Source organism: Hemiscyllium ocellatum, chromosome 15 (assembly GCF_020745735.1).
Source record: "Hemiscyllium ocellatum isolate sHemOce1 chromosome 15, sHemOce1.pat.X.cur, whole genome shotgun sequence".
NCBI lineage: Eukaryota > Metazoa > Chordata > Chondrichthyes > Orectolobiformes > Hemiscylliidae > Hemiscyllium > Hemiscyllium ocellatum.
Window position 1 is genome coordinate 38,674,793 of NC_083415.1, and position 18,790 is coordinate 38,693,582.

At 41.4% G+C, this 18,790-nt stretch overlaps 1 protein-coding gene across 2 annotated transcripts in view; it reads right to left on the reverse strand.

Annotated features, from left to right (window-relative positions):
- LOC132822952 (tyrosine-protein kinase Srms-like) overlaps window positions 1-18,790 on the reverse strand; it is a 68,290-nt gene that overhangs the window by 10,768 nt on the left and 38,732 nt on the right. For both annotated transcript variants that reach the window (XM_060836397.1, XM_060836396.1), the window contains one exon: window positions 15,345-15,503. In XM_060836397.1, the coding sequence (XP_060692380.1) occupies window positions 15,345-15,503 (159 nt within the window). The remainder of the gene's footprint in view (window positions 1-15,344; window positions 15,504-18,790) is intronic.

Genomic DNA, 18,790 nt, shown 5'->3' on the forward strand with positions numbered 1-18,790 from the left:
CAGTCATGCCCCTTACACACATAGCCCCCTACGCCCTCAAATCACATAGGCACAAATAGGTTACAAATGGTTTACGATAAATTGAAGTTAAACAAGGGAGTGTACAGTGTCAAGACTATGGGTCAGGATTCCAAAATACTGCAAATATTTTAATTTATCTTTTCAAAGATTTAAAATTTTAAGAGAAACCTGATATAGCTAAAAATCACCACGATATAAGTTGAATAGCTGCCTGGAGTGAGAAAGACTCATGGAATGGAACACTTAAAGCTGCAAAGCCAACTTCAAACAACGATCCTTCTAAGGGGAAGAGACATGTGAAAACAAACTGATCTATCATCTCTTGGTGCCTACAAAGATAGCGGGGACCTGATAACCACCTATACGTTATGTTCCAACTTGCAGAGACATTTTGTGTGTTTTTCATTTTGAAGAATACAGAAAGTGTTAAAAAGCCAGTTTCTATTTTACTGGCATATGCTAGTGTTGTTGAGTGTATGCCAGTTGGTTAAGGTAACCATATGTGCTAGCCGAATTCAACTGTTAACACGCTGAGCATGTTACAGTTGAAGAACTATCTCCTAGTCACCTCCACGATGCAGGAAAGGTGTCTCTCACTCTGTGTGCTAGACATCAGCTAACCAGCAAGCTAGACAAAAGGAAGAGGACAACAGAAGGACTGTCTCTTGTCCTGAACATTGAAATTCTGTCATGGTCAAAATGAATCAAAACTACAGAATATCAACTAACTTACAAAACTAAGAATCTTGAAATTTTTATTTCCCAATGTCACCACTACAGTACCTTCCACTCCAACAGACATGAAGTTCAATAATCCACTCTTCATTAACAATTCAGAGACTTAAGTTTTTAAAATTCTCTCTTTCAGGGCTAACCTCTTATTTCTAATCCATATGGGTGTTGTGTTACCAATTCTTCTTGCATTTCTTTATTAATAAACTCACTTTTTATTGATTGACAAACATGGGTAACTGGCTCCCTTTGAAACATAATTCTTTTGTGTCTGGGACAAAGGTATCCATGTGGGAAAAAATGTCTTAGTAAATTAACCTTGTGACCAACTGACTTGGCTGGTGTACAGGGGAAACTGTTCATCCTTCCTCATTTGGGAGCTTAACAATTGGAATTACTTCATCTGGAACCATAACAAATTGGGGAATGTTGCCAGTTGTTCTTCTGGATGTAGTTTTATAGAACAGCTTCCCATATTGTAATCTGTCTTATTCAGCAATCAGAATCATAGAATCCTTACACTATAGAAACAGGCCATTTGGCTCATCAAGTCCACACCAACCCTCCAAAGAAAATCCCACTCAGACTCAGCCACACTGTCCTTGCAACCCTGCATTTCCCATGGCCAATCCACCTAACCTGCACATATGTGGATTGTGGGAGGAAACTGGAGCACCCAGAGGAAAACCATGTTGACTCGGGGAGAATGTGCAAACTCCACACAGACAGACCCCCAAGGCTGGAGTCAAACCTGGGTGTCTGTTGCTGTGAGGCAGCAGTACTAACCATTGAGCAACCAAACCATGGATTTCTCTTGGTTTTGATTGCTTTTACTGAACCTGGCAAACCATTCCCAAAGGGGGATGGAGATAGAAAGAGCAACCTCTCAGTTTGCCTTCAGTACAGCATTATCTCAGTTTCACTCTTTCTCACTGAGGAGCCCTTGCAACATTTTGCTCATTTGCAAATGCTGGAGATAATCTATCAGTTCATGTCTACAGCAGTTACTGCTTTGAAATGAGTAGCTGCATTTTGATGCAGATAACCATGGAATGCAGTTGTGAAATTTGTCAGTCTGGCCATCCATGGATAATTTAAAAAAAATCATAATTGGCTGTAGGTCAGCTTTTCTTTCAAATGGCCAGCCATAAAAAGGAAAAATTAGCAATTTATCTTCTAAATAAAACCACAACATCTTCTGTGTTAACCTGGTTTCCATTTTGGGGGTTAAGGCATTTAATCTATGGTCTGTCTGACCTTTGACAGCACTTAAAAAGCTTCAACAGAAGAATACTGACTGCATGCTACTGTTGAATGGGACATTTAGTCAGCAAACAATCAAGCTGATAACATCAGTCATTTTGAGAAAGCTGGGCATGAATTTGACAAGAAAATAAATTGAAATACAAAGGTCAGTAGTATATTTTTGAACTCTGGAGTTGAACACTCAAGAGACCAAATTCATCTTTAACAAATCTTACATAGTTTTGTGTTCCTATATAGGCTGCAAATTCAGCAAAGCAATGTTCAGAAAATTGTGAACATTAATTTATTTGACAGAAAATCATAAGCAGTGTTTTCCTGAATCTCTAATATCTGCTGCCGATGGGCAAGACTTTGTTTTAGCAGTGCAGACTTGTAATTACCCTCCTTGTACCTGGAGGTTTCTGGGAACAAATCTGTAACTTGCTTCAATGAGTACAACTCACGTGAGATGGGGAGAAAAGTTTCAAACAAAGATAAAAAAAATCTTACTTCTGAAAGATTTATAAAAGAGCATGTTTTATAAAAGCATTTTAACAACTGATGTTTCTTTCGATTGCACCTAAGCTAACACATTTTCTAAATATATAGACACATAAGGACATTTTAGACTCATTTTAATGATATTATTTTCCATCTTGAGTACATTTAAGCTGGTTTGCCCATTTTGTCACACTCAGTTCTGGCTGGAAACTGTTATGTTCTAACTAAATTGCAAGCAACTTATTCTGTATACATTGTTTTATCTATTTTGGAAACATGCTTGTTTCGAATGAACTGAGTGTAGTAGCTGGATTCCGAGAATGAAGAGCTGAAAACGTGTTGCTGGAAAAGCGCAGCAGGTCAGGCAGCATCCAAACAGCAGGAGAATCGATATTTCAGGCATGAGCCCTGAACAAGGGCTCATGCCCGAAACGTCGATTCTCCTGCTCTTTTGATGCTGCCTGACCTGCTGCGCTTTTCCAGCAACACATTTTCAGCTCTGATCTCCAGCATCTGCAGTCCTCACTTTCTCTTCCGAGAATGAAGACTCTTGCTTATAACATTTCATCAAGCTGCCAGTACCTGCTGTAATTCCAGAGGCAGTTCCTCTGGTTCCACAACAACTATCTTTAAAAGTTTGGAAAATGTACTTCTTTCTGAAGATTTCTGTGAGATGAAGGCCTGTGCCTACGCTACTTATGCTCAATCAGTCAGTTTGAATGTTTAAAATAAGTATCAGGCCACTCACACCATTAGACACTGCCCTCTGCAATTTAAAGTGGCTATTATCGACTGTGAGGGCTTGGTACATGTCCCAATAGTTAAAGTGATATCCCATTTGGTGATGTCAAGGCAGTGGATAGGACACTGTCTCTAATTCAATTCATCACACAAAACAAACATAAGGGTAAGGGATAGAAAAGTAAAATGAACCCTCTGATTTCAATTCCTGGTAAGTATTAGAGCATGCAACAGATTAATAGATAAATGATTATAGAAATTTACTGAACTAGTAAGGCAGGAGAAAATGATAGTGTGGTGCTAGAAAAGCACAACAGGTCAGGCAGCATCCAAAGAGCAGGAGAATCAATGTTTCGGGGATGAGCTCTTCATCAGGAATGAGGCTTGTAGGCCGCGGGGCTGAGAGCTAAATGGGAGGGGGGTGGGGGGAAGGTAGCTGAGAGTGAGATAGGTTGCAGAGGAGAGTGGAGCGGATAGATGGGAAAGGTGATAGACAGGTCAAAAGGGCGGTGACGAGTTGGAGGTTTGGGATGGGGATAATGTGGGGAGAAGGGAAATGGTGAAACTGGTGAAATCAGTGATCCCTACGGTTGCAGGGTCCCAAGGCGGAATATGAGATGTTCTTCCTCCAGGCCTTGTGTGGCAAGGGTTTGTCAATGGAGGAGGACTAGAATTGGCAGAGTGGGAGGGGGAGTTGAAGTATTCAGCAATGGGGCGGTGGGGTTGGTTGATGCAGGTGTCCCAGAGATGTTCTCTGAAATGATCCACAAGTTGATGTCCTGTCTCCCTGATGTAGAGGAAACTATATCAGGCATGATGGATACGGTAGATGACATTGGTAGAGGTACAGGTAAATTGTGGAAGGATCCTTGGGAGCCTTGGACAAAGCTGAGGGGAACATGTGTGTGCAGGTTTTGCACTTCCTGCGGTGGCAGGGGAAGGTGCCAGGAGTGGGGTGTAGGCTGGTGGTAAGGATGGTGGGGGTGGGGGGTGGGTGGTGGGTGTGGATCTGATGAGGGGGTCACAGAGGGAATTGTCACTCTGGAACGCTTGGAAAATCCCAGATGGCCTCCTTCTTCAAAGATCACAGTTTCCCTTCACACATGGTCAAGATGCCCTCCAGCACAATTCCTCCACTTCCTGTACCTCCACCCTTGAACTCACCCCTCCCAATTCAACAAAAACAGAAACACTTGGTCCTCACCTTCCGCCCCACCAACCTCCATATACATCACATCATCCACCGCCACTTCCACCACCTACAAAAGAACCCATCACCAGAGAGATATTTCTCTCCCCAACCCTAAGAACGTTCCAGAGAGACCATACCCTCCGCGACTCCCTGATCAGATCCACGCTCCCCCACCAGCTCATACCCCATTCTTGGCACCTTCCCCTGCCACCGCAGGAAGTGCAAAACCTATACCCACACCACTCCACTCACCTTCATCCAAGGGCCCAAAAGATTCTTCCTCATCTGACAGAAATTTACCTGTACTTCCACCAATGTCATCTACTGTATTTGTTGCACCTGATGTTGTCTCCTCTAGATCGGGGAGGCAGAACATCAACTTTCGGATCGTTTCAGAGAACATGTCTGGGACACCTGAACCTGCCAACCCCACTGAGCCGTGGCTGAACACTTCAACTCCCCTCCCACTCTGCCAAGGACATGCAGGTCCTGGGCTTCCTCCATCACCAAACCCTTACCACCTGATGCCTGGAGGAGGAACGCCTCATTCTCCACCTTGGGAGCCTGCAACCACATGGGATCAATGTGGATTTCACCAGTTTCCACATTTCCCCTCCCCCACATTATCCCAATCTGAAGCCTCCAACTCGGCATCACCCTCCTGACCCGTCCATCACTTTTCCCATCTGTCCGCTCCACCTTCCTCTGCGACCTATCACCTTCTCCCCCACCTTCAGCTACTGATTGCATTTCCAGCTACCTTCCCCCATTTGTCTCTCAGCTCCCCCCAGCCCACAAGCCTCATTTCTGATGAAGGACTTAGGTTGAAACATTGATTCTCCTGCTCCTTGGATGCTGCCTAACCTGCTCTGCTTTTCCAGCACCACACTGTCAACTCTGAACCAGGAAGGCAGCTCTTTCTTCTGAACAGATCAAGTTGCATGATGTTTAATAGCACTAATATACAAAAATCTGGATAATATGTGCTGACAGTTGTCAAAGCAAATGTACTGCAATGGCTCATTCCTTTGACACCCTAATGTATTTAATTCAGTTCCATGGTTTTCAGTCTACTTAAATATTTGTACCATATAAGAGGTGCTATGTAATGTCATTTTTTGTAGAATATTCATCAAAGATTCAATTCAAAGCAGCTATATGTTTTATTCATTCATGGAATATTGGTATTGCTTGCTGGGCCAACAATTAATCCCCATCTCTAGCTGTCCTTGGGAAGGTGCTGGTGAGTAGCCAACTTGACCGCTGTAGTTCAATTAGTATTGGATATTTGAACAATGCCATTAGGGACGCAGTCCCAGACCCAGCGTCTTTGAAGGAAAGGCAAACTATTTTCCAAGTCAGGATGGAGTGTGGCTTAAGGGAGAACTTGTTGGTGGTGTTCTCATTTATCTTTCTCCTTGTCTTTTTAGATGATCATGGATTTGGAAGAGGCTTGGTCAAGGCCTGAAGTTTATTTTGTACATTGTAAACAGTGTTGCTACTCAGTGTTGGTGGTGAAGGGAGTGAATGTTTGTAGATGTGGTGCCAATCAAATGGGCTGCTTTGTACTGGATAGTGTCAAACTTCTTGAGTGTTGTTGGAGCTGCATTTATCCATTAAGTAGCAGATATTTAATCACACTTCTGACTTGTGCTTTGGAGACAGTGGGCAGGCTTTGCGGAATCAGAAGGTGAGTTATTCGTTGCAGGATTTCTAGATTCTGAACTGCTTTTGTAGCCACAGAACTTACATGGCGAGTCCAGGTCAGTTACTGGTCAATGATAACCCCTGAGAATGTTGATAATGGGAGATTCAGTGATAGCAATACCATTGAATTGTCAAGGGGTGATGGTTCGATTCTGTCTTGTCAGAGAAGACATTGCCTGACATTTGTGGGGCATGACTATTAGGCCGCTTTTGGAATATTGCATGCAATTCTAGTTTCCTTCCTATTGGAAGTATGTTATGAAACTTGAAAGGGTTCAGAAAAGATTTACGAGGATGTTGCCAGGGTTGGAGGATTTGAGCTAAAGGAGGAAGTTGAATAGGCCAGGGTTGTTTTCCCTGGAGGCTGAGGGGTTACCTTATAGAGGTTTATAACATCTTGAGGGGCATGGATAGGATAAATAGACAAAGTCTTTTCCCTGGGGTGGGGGAGTCCAGAACTTGAAGGCATAGGTTTAGGGTGAGAGGGGAAAGACATAAAAGAGACCTAAGGGGCAACCTTTTTACGCAGAGGGTGATATGTGTATGGAATGAGCTGCCAGAGGGTGTGGTGGAGGCTGGTACAATTGCAACATTTGAAAGGCACTTGGATAGGAATATGAATGGGATGGGTTTGGAGGGATATGGGCTGGGTGCTGGCAAGTGGGACTAGATTGGGTTGGGATAACTGGTCGGCATGGACGGGTTGTACTGAAGGTTCAATTTTTGTGCTGTACATCTCTATGACTGTTACTTGCCATTTATCAGCCCAAACCTGGATATTATTGAGGTTTTGCTGCATTTGGACATGGACTGGCTTCAGTATCTGAGGAGGCATGAATGGTGCTGAGTATAGTGCAATCAGCAAGCATCCTCATTTCTGACCTTATGATGAAGGGAAGGTCATTGATGAATAAGTTGAATATGGTGGGCTTGGACACTGCTTTGAGTAATTCCTGCAGCGATATGCTGGAGCTGAGGTATCTGACTTCCAACAACCACAGCCATATTTCTATGTGCCAGGTATGACTCAAACCAGCAGAGAGTTTACCCCCAATTCTCATTAACTCCAGTTTGTCTAGGGCTGCTTGATGCCACACTCAATCAAATGTGACCTCAATGTCAAAGGCTGTCACTCTCACTTCACCTCTGGAATTCCACGTTTTTGTCTATGTTTGAACCAAGGCTGTAATGAGGTCAGGAGCTGAATGGCCCTAGCAAAACCCAAACTGGGTGACACTGAGAAAATTATTACTGAGCAGGTGCTGCTTGATAGTACTGTTGATTACAGCTTCCATCACTCAATAGCTAGATTGAATTTGTCCCACAGCTGTGTAATTTTCCATGTTGTTGCATAGATGCCAATATTTTCACAGTACTGGAACAGCGTGGCTAGGGAGAACAGCAGTTTCGAGAGCACAAATCTTCAGTATTATTGCTAGAATGTTGTCAAGGCCCATAGCCTCTGCAGCATCCCAGCTCTAGTCATTTCTTTGCATCATGCAGAGTGAATTGAATTGGTTGAAGACTGACAGTCTTAAAACTGTGGACCTCTGGATAAAGCCTTGAAAGATCATCTACTTGGTACTTCTGGCTAAAGACTTGCAAATCTTTTGTATTGATGTGCTGGGATCCCCCGTTATTGAGGATGGGCATATCTGTGGAGCCTTCTCTTCGAGTAAGTTGTTTAATTGTTCATCACCATTCATGACTGGACATGGCAGGACTGCAGGGCTTATATCTGAACTACTGATTGTAGAATGGATTAGCTCGGTCTGTCATTTGCTGCTTACAGTGTTTGGCATGCAAGTAGTCCAGTGCTGCAGCTTCACTACGTTAACACCTCATTTCTACAAATGCCTGGTGTTGCTCCTGGTTTGCCCGCCTGCACTGTCCATTGAACTGGTGCTGATCCCCTGGCTTGATGGCAATGGTACAGTGGTGGATATATGCTGGGCTATAAGGTTACAGATTGTGCTGGAATACAACTCTGCTGCTGTTGATAGCCCACAGTGCCTCATGGATGCCCAGTCTTGTGTCACTAGATCTGTTTGAAGTCTATCCCATTCAGCACCGTGATAGTGCTAGATGTGATAGAATGTGTAAAGGATATTAGAATTTCAGATGGTATTTGTTTTGCCCTGCAACACTACATGGAATCTTCTTTGTCATGTAGATGTCTCATGGGCACAAAGACATCCACATACCCTCCTAGAGCGAAGGCCCACTTGATCTAGTGCCCATCAGTCACTCAAGTAGAAACTAAAGGGCTTCCACCAGACTCCTGGGATGGAGTAGCAATCAGGGACAAAGGGAAGGGTTGTTTTGGGGAGGTGTGCAACTCTGGATTCCGAGGGGAGGTGGGCCAGAGGGGTCAGAAGCAAGGACATGGGTTGGCCAGCTGTAGCCACCATCTTTTCCCTGGACATGCCCTTGATCAATCAGAAATGACTGCAGGTCAATACCTCATCATCCAAATGGTACACATCCTGCACAGGTTTACCTGGCAGGTGAGTTCCATGTTATTGCCCAACTTGGAGCTATGAGAGAAATTGTAGCTAGGCAGGAATAAACCATTAATGGTCCTTAAGTCACCATTAATTAATTGATCAAGGCATTCCCAGCCAGAAATTACTTCGGTGGAAGCAGAAAGGCATCAGGTATCTGTTTCAATGCAACCATGTTCTAGTCCTCCTGACTCTTGCCTCGTCTCCAGTAGTCTAGAAGATTCCACCCAGTGTTAGTGTCATTTAAGTCGAGTACTGCATTTACTTGAATTACCACTGAATCTTTGTATACAATATCACTTGCAAATAAATTTGTCCAGTAGCTTTATTCTTACACATTGACCTGGAATTGTGATCTTAATGCATTCTGCAATAGAGGGAGAAGGTGATGAGGCTTCCATTTGGTTCTTGATGCAGTACATACAGTGAGTCTCTTACAACGTTATTCCCCAAATGGTATAAGACTGTATACTTCAATGTATAAAGGCGTTCTAGTTTAGAAAACTCAATCAGAACCAGGGACCCCTGATCACAGCATCTATACAACTGGAAGTAAACCTTTTGAAGGATGAACTTACAAATTTCATGATTCAGGCTTATTAAAATATTATATAATAGAAATATAGTCTTACTACCAGATCCCAGTGACAGGAATGAACTAGAGCTCCTTCCTTATTTTGTCAAATGGGGAAGTGTAGCCGGAAATCTCTTTCTTTTTTCAGTACTTAAATGCAGAGCGATGGTGTAACAACAATGCAACATCCCTAGCCACAGAAAGCTAAACTTGTTCTGTGACAAACTTAATCTCCAGCATTTTCCCAGTGTTTCCTGACCAGCCATATGCAGATTCAACACCACAAATATATATTTTCAGGCTCTTTCAACTATGCGTATTTTGACCATTAAGAGTGGGATCCTGTATTCAGGAGATTTTCACGTTCAATTTTCAAAGGCAAATTGAATTGAAGATGTAAAAGCATTTAGCATCATAATACATTTCTTTTCTTGACAATGTTTAGCTCATAGAAGTATGGTTCTAAAAATCCATTGTGGGTAGAGCACATTTAAGTAGGAAACCAGTCTCTCTGATATGTTGGGAATGTTCATCTGGGCACTCTTCAGGTGGGCATAAAATGTACATAAAAATGTGGCCTGAATTTTTGAACTCAAGCCAGGAGCAGAGTTGTGAAAATTTGGCAGGTATTAACCATTAGTGTGCCTGCTGACATCTGAAAGAAGACCCACAGGGAGCTGAGGTGGACTGTTTAAAAGACTGGAAACAAAATCAGAAACTTAGAATGAAGAACAGTCACTAGACTTGAAAAGTTAATTTTGCTTTCTCTCCACAGATGCTGCCAGCCAACTGAGTTTCTCCAACAATTCCTGTTTTTGATTCAGATTTCCAGAATCTGCAGTTCTTTATTTTGTTTTGTTTTAAAGAACTGTCATAGTGCTGTGGGATTTTATTGCATTGTTAAACAAAAAATGCACATTGGGGGCATGAAGGAATTATTACAATGTAAAAATAACAGTATACATTTGTAATTGCCTTGGGTGATTGTCTGTGTGGAGTTTGCACATTCTCCCAGTATCTGCATGGGTTTTCTCCAGATGCTCTAATTTCCTCCCATAGTCCAAAGATGTGCAGGTTAGGTGAGTTGGCCATGTTCAGTTGCCCATAGTTTTCAGGGATGTGTTGGTTAGGTGCATTAATCAGGGGCAAATGTAGAGTAATAGGGTTGGGGAATGGGACTGGGTGGGTTTCTCTTCGGAGGGTTGGTGTGGACTTGTTGGGCCAAATTGCCTGCTTCCACACTTAAGGATTCTATTATTCTATGATGAAAGCTCTCTGGCCCTCACCCACACGCAATAACCTCTCTAGGTCAACCCATGCTTTCCACATGCTTCCAAGTTCTCACACAGCTTTCATGCTAACCTCCACCTGACCCCATGATCCCTCATGCCCTCTGTACCAACCTATGCCCTGTCCCCCATTTTAGGTGGCCTTTTATACTTCCTATGCTGATGGTTAACCAATCCATTACAAGCCATGGCCCCACCTGTTTCTTTACACCCTTCATGCCAACTTTCATCATATCCTCCAGGGGCATAATTCAGAATCCATGGTGAGATGGAAGATCCAAGTGTGTATTGTCAAATTTACAATTATCAACAACACAGTCTGATTAAAAACTATTTCCTTAACATTTAACACCCATAGCTAGCTTAAACAAGCTGACAAATCATGGGGGAGAATAGTCTGTTTGGTTGTGGCAGTCTGCTGGAGGTGGAGGCTGTATTTGATGCTCACAATGTGGTCTCCTCTACACTGCTGTGACCAAATGCAGACTGGGTGACTGCTTTACTGAACACCCCTGAACACAAGAATGACCCTGGTCTTTCAGTTGCTTGCCATTTCAAACCACTATTTCAAAGTAATGCCCACATTTGTTTACTAGCCTGCTGCATTGTTCCAGTGAAGCCCGATGGTAGCCAGAGGAACAGAATCTCATTTTTGGCTTAGACATTTTACAGCCTTCACACATTGACATTGAGTTCAATAATGTCAGACTGTGAACATTATTCTCCATTTCCAATACTTTTTAGGTGCTCAGAATTGTCAAGTATACTGCGAAATGCATCCCAATGTCTTCTCAATCTTTGAACACCAGACAATCCAAACATCTTGATTAGAGTGGTGCTGGAAAAGCTCAGCAGATCAGGCAGCACCCGAGGAGCATGAAAAGTAACGTTTCAGGCAAAAGCCCTTCATCAGGAAATGTCCTGATGAAGGGCTTTTGCCCGAAACGTCAATTTTCCTGCTTCTTGGTTGCTGCCTGACCTGCTGTGCTTTTCCAGCACCACTCTAATCTTGACTCTAATCTCCAGCATCTGCAGTAGCCACCTCCGCCTAATTCAAATGTCTTGATAGCTGAACAATTCCAGTAATGTTATTCACTTTTTATGCATATTTTAAGACTTGTTATGGCAAATGTATACTGTTATTTTTACATTGTAGTAATTCTTTCTATTGTAGAAATTGGATGCAATTCAGAACAGGAGTCAAATAGTCTTTTTTTAAAGTCACATTCATTTTGTACTCACTTGGTACCATCCCATACAATTTCAGTAAAACATGAAACCCTTGACATTTTACTGGCAAGGACCCAAACACCAGCAGCAATTTGCTGTATTACTCATTCTTTACAATCCACCGACTGCAAAATTGATGACAGTACCTCACACTCTGCTTCGTGTTAGAACTCTATTTTGCTTTTCTGTTTCTCCGTTGCATCTGTTCTAAAGATGCTGCCTTTCACACAGGTGCCTCTGACATATCCTACATTTTCCTCAACAGAGGATTCCTTCCCACAGTGATTGACTCAGCTGTCAGCCATGTCTAAAACTATTCCATGCACTTATAGAGTCATACAGCACGTGAATAGACCCTTTGGTCCAACCAGTCCCATGCTGGCCATAATTTCAAACTAAATTAATCCTACCTGCCTGCTCCTGGCCCATATCCCTTCAAACCTTTCCTATTCATGTATCTATCCAAATGTCTTTTAAACATTGCAATTATACCCACATCCACCACTTCCTCTGGAAGTTCATTCCATACATTAACTACCCTCTGTGTAAAAAAACATGCCCCTCATGTCTTTTCTAATTCTCTCTACTCTCAGCTTAAACATAACCCCCCTAGACTTGAAGTCCCCCATCTAAGGGAAAAGACAACTACCATTAACTCTGTCTGTACCTCTCATTATTTTTTAAACTTTTGTAAGGTTGCCTCTCAACCTAAGTTCCAACCTATTCAACCTCTCTTTAAAACTCAAATCTTCCATACCCGACAACATGCTGGTAAATCTCGACTGAAAACCTCTCCAACTTAATAATATCCTTCCTATAACTTCTGCCCTCATCCTTTCTCCTTCCTCTAAGTACAAATATAGGAGGTTCCCCTTATCCTCATCTTCCACATCATGAACCTTTACATTCAAAGGATAAGCCTCCACCTCCAGCAGACTGCCACAACCAAATACATTATCCTCCCCTGTGATTTGTCAGTAATTTGTCAGCAGGAACTGTTCTCTTCATGACGCTTTGGTCCATTCCTCCCTCACTCCCACACATTTTTACTCCCTCCATAGCACCTTCCCATGCAATTGCACAAGGTGGAATATTAGCCTTTTAACTCCTCCCTCCTTAGCAGTTTACTCGGTCTTCCTTCATTCCTGATGAAGGGCTTATGCCCGAAACGTCGAATTTCCTGTTCCTTGGATGCTGCCTGACCTGCTGTGCTTTTCCAGCAACACATTTTCAGCTTCCTTCAATCTAGTCTACTGTATTTGATGTTCACAATGTGGTCTCCTCTGCACTGCTGTGACCAAATGCAGACTGGGTGACTACTTTGCTGAACACCTCTGCTCAGTCACAAGCATGACCCCAGTCTTCCAGTCGCTTGCCATTTCAAAACACCATCTCAATGTCATGCCCATATTTGTTTACTAGCCTGCTGCATTGTTCCAGTGAAGCCTGATGCCAGCTAGAGGAACAGAACCTTATTTTTGGCTTAGACATTTTACAGCCTTCACACATTAACATTGAGTTCAATAACTTCAGACTGTAAACATTGTCCTCCATTTTGACTACCCCTCCCCTCAAGTGTCTTGATTGCATGGGGTTTACTCTCAGGAGAACTGACCTATTTTCTGCAATTAATTAACATCTACCATTAATACCTATTCTCCTTCCATACCCTTCCTCTACTTCCATTTGCACTCACTCTGTCTTTTCCTCTGGGCACCCTTACCATTTGCTCCACTAGACCCGCTCTCTTTCTATTGCAGCATAGAATTACAGGTAGTCCCCGTTATCCGAAAGTACAGCAATCCCAGGAATCCTTTTGTAAGCTGAAAATGGCATAAAGCGAAGGTGCATGATTTAGATGGGAAAAAGTATCGCCGTTTTTTTGTAAAAGCGAAAATCCTCTTTGGATTCGTGAAAATACGAACAAATGTAGGTCTTTCATAAAAGCGAAATTGCATGAAATGAACATTTGAAAAGCGGGGGATACCTGTATCACTTTCCTAGTCCTTTTTGATTCCAAAGAGCAGTCCCACTGAACTTTAAACCTAATTCTGTTTCTCTCCACAGATTCTGTCAGACCGGCTGATTTTCTTCAACATTTTGTTTAACATCATTTCCCAATTATGCAATAATGGCTATGGCTAACTTTGAAGACCAATGTCACTCAGGAATTTTCCCTTCCCACATTATGAGTGACTAGAACTATATCGTTCAAATTTGGCTTGAAGGTAAGCGACAGAAAATGACGGTAGAGGGTTATATTCTAGCTGGAGGCCTGTGACCAGTGGTGCGCCACAAGGATCAGTGCTCAGTCCACAGTTTTTCATCATCCACATAAATGATTTGGACATAAATATAAGAGGTATGATTAGTAAGTTTGCAGATGACCTCAAATTGGTGTTGCAATGGACAGTGAAGAAGGTTATCTCAGAGATATCTCAAGAGATTGGCCAATGGGCCAATGAGTGACAGATAGAGAATAATTTAGATAAACGTGAGGTGTTGCATTTTGGTAAGGCAAACCAGGCAGGACTTATATATTTAATGGTAGGGCTCTGTGGAGTGTTGCTAAACAAGAAACATAGAGTTGCAGGTGCATAATTCTTTAAAAGTGGAGTCATAGGTAGACTGGGTGATGAAGGCAGCATTTGACTTGTTTACCTTCTTTGAATATAGGAATTGGGATGTCATGTTGCAACTGCACAGGACATTGGTGAGGCCACTTTTAGAATACTGTGTTCAGTTCTGGTCTTCCTGCTAAAGGATAGATGTTATTTGAGAGGGTTCAGAAAAGATTTTACTGGGGTTGAAGGATTTGAGCTAAAGGGAGAGCCTGAATAGGCTGGGACTATTTTCTCTGGAACAGAGGCTGAGGAGTGATCTTACAGAGATTTATAAAATCATGAAAGGTATGGATAGGGTGAATTGTTGAGGTTTTTTCCCAGGGTAGGGGGATGTCCAAAATTAGAGAGCATGGATTTAAGGTGAGACGGTAAAGATTCAAAAGGAACCTGAGGGGCAACTTTTTCACACAGAGGGTAGTAAATGTACGGAACAAGCTGCCAGAACAGGAGATGGAGGGGGGTACATTTACAACATTTAAAAGGCATCTGGATGATACATGAATAGGAAGGTTTAGAAAAATGTGGACCAAATGCTGGCAAATGGGACTATATCAGTTTAAGATATCTGGTCGGTGTGGATGTGTTGGAACAAAGGATCTGTTTCCGTGCTATATAACTACGATTTTATTATATTCCAAACAAAAATATTACAGATCAGATGATTAGGATTCTAAATTCATCATGATTAATATTAACTTTACACACTATGAGCAAGATAAGAGCAACTGTGTTATCTACTTCTTCAACCAAATAAAATTGTACTTAGAGATTATCTAATTTTAAAAAACTGTTTCTTGGATGATATAACATTTATTATTATGTAGTAAAATATGTGGCTTAAAGTTGTTTCATATAGAAATACATGTATAATCTTGCAGCATGAAATAGAGATCACTTAGTCAGTATTATGCTTGTGAGAGTTATCTGAAAGAGCGAACTATTTAATTTAACTCTCCAGACATTTTACTTTTTTCAAATACTAACCACGTAAGTATTCCCGGAGGTTCCCTTTAGTCAGGAGTTCTGTCACAATGTAAACAGGTTCCTCAATTGAACAAACAGCAAGTAGCTGGATTAGCTTTGGATGGCTGAAATTTTTCATAATTTGTATTTCTTTAACAAACTCATCCTCGATCATATCATCTGTGTAAATAAAATGTTGTATTCATTACATATCAACTGACATTTTTAGCCTTTTTTTATAATCTGCTCACTGCTGTGAAGAAGAGTTGGAAGTATAGTATGTGAAATGATGTAAGTGTTTGCTAACTTAGGTCATGAATGAGATCACATATGACTGTGAAGCAAATTCACTAATACACACATGCGCGCATGATCAAGCTTGGCAGAAGCAAAGGTGGAAGAAAAAAATAATGCTGGATCTGATTCTCAGACTGATGGACACCAGCAAAGCAAGTTCCCCATCCCTGACCAACATCAGCCCCCACATAGTGGGCTTTCTCACACTAAGTAAAAGAGTGGAAAGGACCAGATGAGGACCTCAAGAGGCCATTAATTGGATTGCCTTTGGATTTTCTGAGGCTGCCTGCCTTCAGACCTGCCCATGGGGAATATAAAATCTATCCTGTGGAGTTTTATCTCCAATTTGACAATGTTTCCTGCTTATCTTTTACCTCCAAGAGCTTACAGTCCTGAAGTCAAAACAGGTGACAAGTTTACAAAGTTTAGTAAATGAATTTGCACTCATTATCTTACTTTATATTCTGAGACTGTCAGTGAAACTTCAAATAGGTCACGGTTAATTGCATTAGTGTCTCAGCAAAACATCAGCACCTTTCTGTTATCATCTACAATTCATTTTCACACTACTGTCATTAATGCTAATTTGGCTCCACAGCTATCCATTCATATGATTGAAGAAACCCTTGAGAATTAAGCAAAACTTAAGAACTATACAATAGAAATTTCAATCAGCCAAGTTCACATTTGAACATTCAATGTTCTTCCATTACATTCCATTCATGCCATTTTTCTAACACAATTAAATTTTGTAAAATAAAATTTAAATTTTACACAAAGAGCTACCATTATTTTTTCACTTAGCCACAAGGCCATCTTTGCTCATGGATCATCCTTCTTGGGTGAATGTGGAGATCAGATGCTGACAGACTTTACAAAATGGTCAGAAAAAAAAAGACCTAAGAATAACTAAAGGAGAATCTACTGACATCAATAATGATTCTAGGAGCATAGAATCTATAAATATAAACAGAGAAGCATGTTTCTTCAACTCACCACTGCCTTAGAACAAACAGGAGAGGCAACGTGCAGCAGGACATCAGAAATCTGCTTTTGTGCCATCTTCCTGGGTTTTCCCTGCACTTCAGTTTTTCTTCAACTGCTTAGCTATCCCTAGTCAACTGTTCTTAATCAGCTTCAATAGTTTGCGGGAATTAATACACTTTGAATAAGAGACAATTCATCTAACTTCCCTGATGTTTGTTACACTGGTAAGGACCTTCACTTGCAAACTTTCTTCCATGTTACAGACCATCCTGATTTGGATATCAAGAAAATATTTATTTCAGTGTAAGGGTGGTCACCTGAGAGGGTGGTAATGCGTCTTGTTCTTGAATAACCATATTCCTTGTAGAGTTGTGTTCGCACTATGGTGTATGGAATTAGATGTGGAAGACTAGGAATGACAGAATAGCAATATTTATCCAAGTTGGAATGATGTGTGATTTGGAGTGGACCTTCACGGTGATGTTCCTCACATGACATTGCTGCAGAATCCATTTCAAAGGTCTTGGGAAAGGAATTCTGCCACAGTATCTTGGAAGTTTCTGCAGTACATCTGGTAGATTGTATACAGTGTAATCACACAGCATTGCTAATGAAGGGAGTGGACATTCAAATCAATGGTTGAGGTGTCAGTCATATACAGAAGAACCTCAATTATCCGGTATTCGATTATCTGAATATCGGATTACCTGGCAAGATCGCAAGGTGCCGATGCTTGGCTAAACCACATTATCTGGCATTCGATTATCTGGATTTCGATTAACTGAACGAAATACTTCCTGCATGTGACCTTCAGATAATCTAGGTCCTTCTGTAAACTGCTAAGTTACAAACTGTGTCAAGTTCCTTGAATGTTGTTGCTCTTCATCCATTCAAGTGAATGATGAGCTTCAATCATTGTCTTAAGATGCAGGAGTGATTTTGACACTTTTTTTTAGCTTATTCATTCATTCATGAAATTTGGGCTTCACTGGCAGGTCCAGCATTTATTGCCTCTCCCTCGTTGCCCTTGAGAAGGTGGAGATGAGCTGCCTTCTTGAACTTCTGCAGTTCATTTGGTGCAGGTCAACCAAGAATGCCATTATGGAGGAAGTTCCAGGTTCTTGACTCAGTGACACAAAAGGAACAGTGATATATTTCCAAGTCAGGATGGGAAGTGGCTTGAAAAGGAACTTGCAGGTGGTGGTATTCCATGTATCAGCTGCCCTAGTTCTTCCAGAAGGTCATAGTCATGGATTTAAAAGGTCCTGCCTCAGGTGCCTTGTTGAGTTTCTGAATGCACCTTGCACCTTGCAGTACTAGTGCTACTCACTTCTACTGATCATCAGTAGTGGAAGGACTGAATGTTTGTGGATTTGGCACCAATCAAATAGGTCGCTTTATTTTGGATAATATTCTCTAAAAGGTTCATCCACTTACCACTGAGTATCCGAGCTCTATTTCGAGACATTAATCGCATTGATGTAGCTGGTCTAGTTATGCTTTTGGTCAAATATAACTCACCATTCCTTTATCTATGACAGAATGATATGAACCCCTTATATAATACAACAGCAGAAATCATCAGCACAAAGACTGCAGTGATTAAAAGGAGAAAATTCACCACCACTACCACCTCACAGTAAATGCAAGTGTGTTACACACACTTCCGGAGGAAAAAATACGATTAAAAAACTGAATGGATATACCACATTTAAAGCATTTTGACCCTATCATATGGTGGTGATCTTAACATGCTCTGTCATAAAGAACAGATTGGAGGGGAAATATGTTTTCCAGTATGGATGTTCTTGCAAGGGCTTTTCAGAAACAACGAGAAATTTATTTCCCTTTGACATTATTATTTAATTGTATCTCCAACCTGATAAATTCTCTGTTCATTAATTACAAGAGTTCCTTCTATAATTTATGTGAACACCAAAAAAACAATTTGCAAAAGGGATAATTTGTTAATGTTAGACTCTTGGTATGGAGTCATGTTCGGCAGAAGCATAGGTTGGAGATAGACTTTTGGAATTTTTGAGTTGATGCTGGGATCTATACTGTGGTTCACCAGGCCCCACATTGGTTTAACACTGGGATTTGACCCTCAGAACATAATCTTGGTTTATGATCACATTAACTATATTCACTTAGAAAACTACATCTTATCAGAAAATATTCTG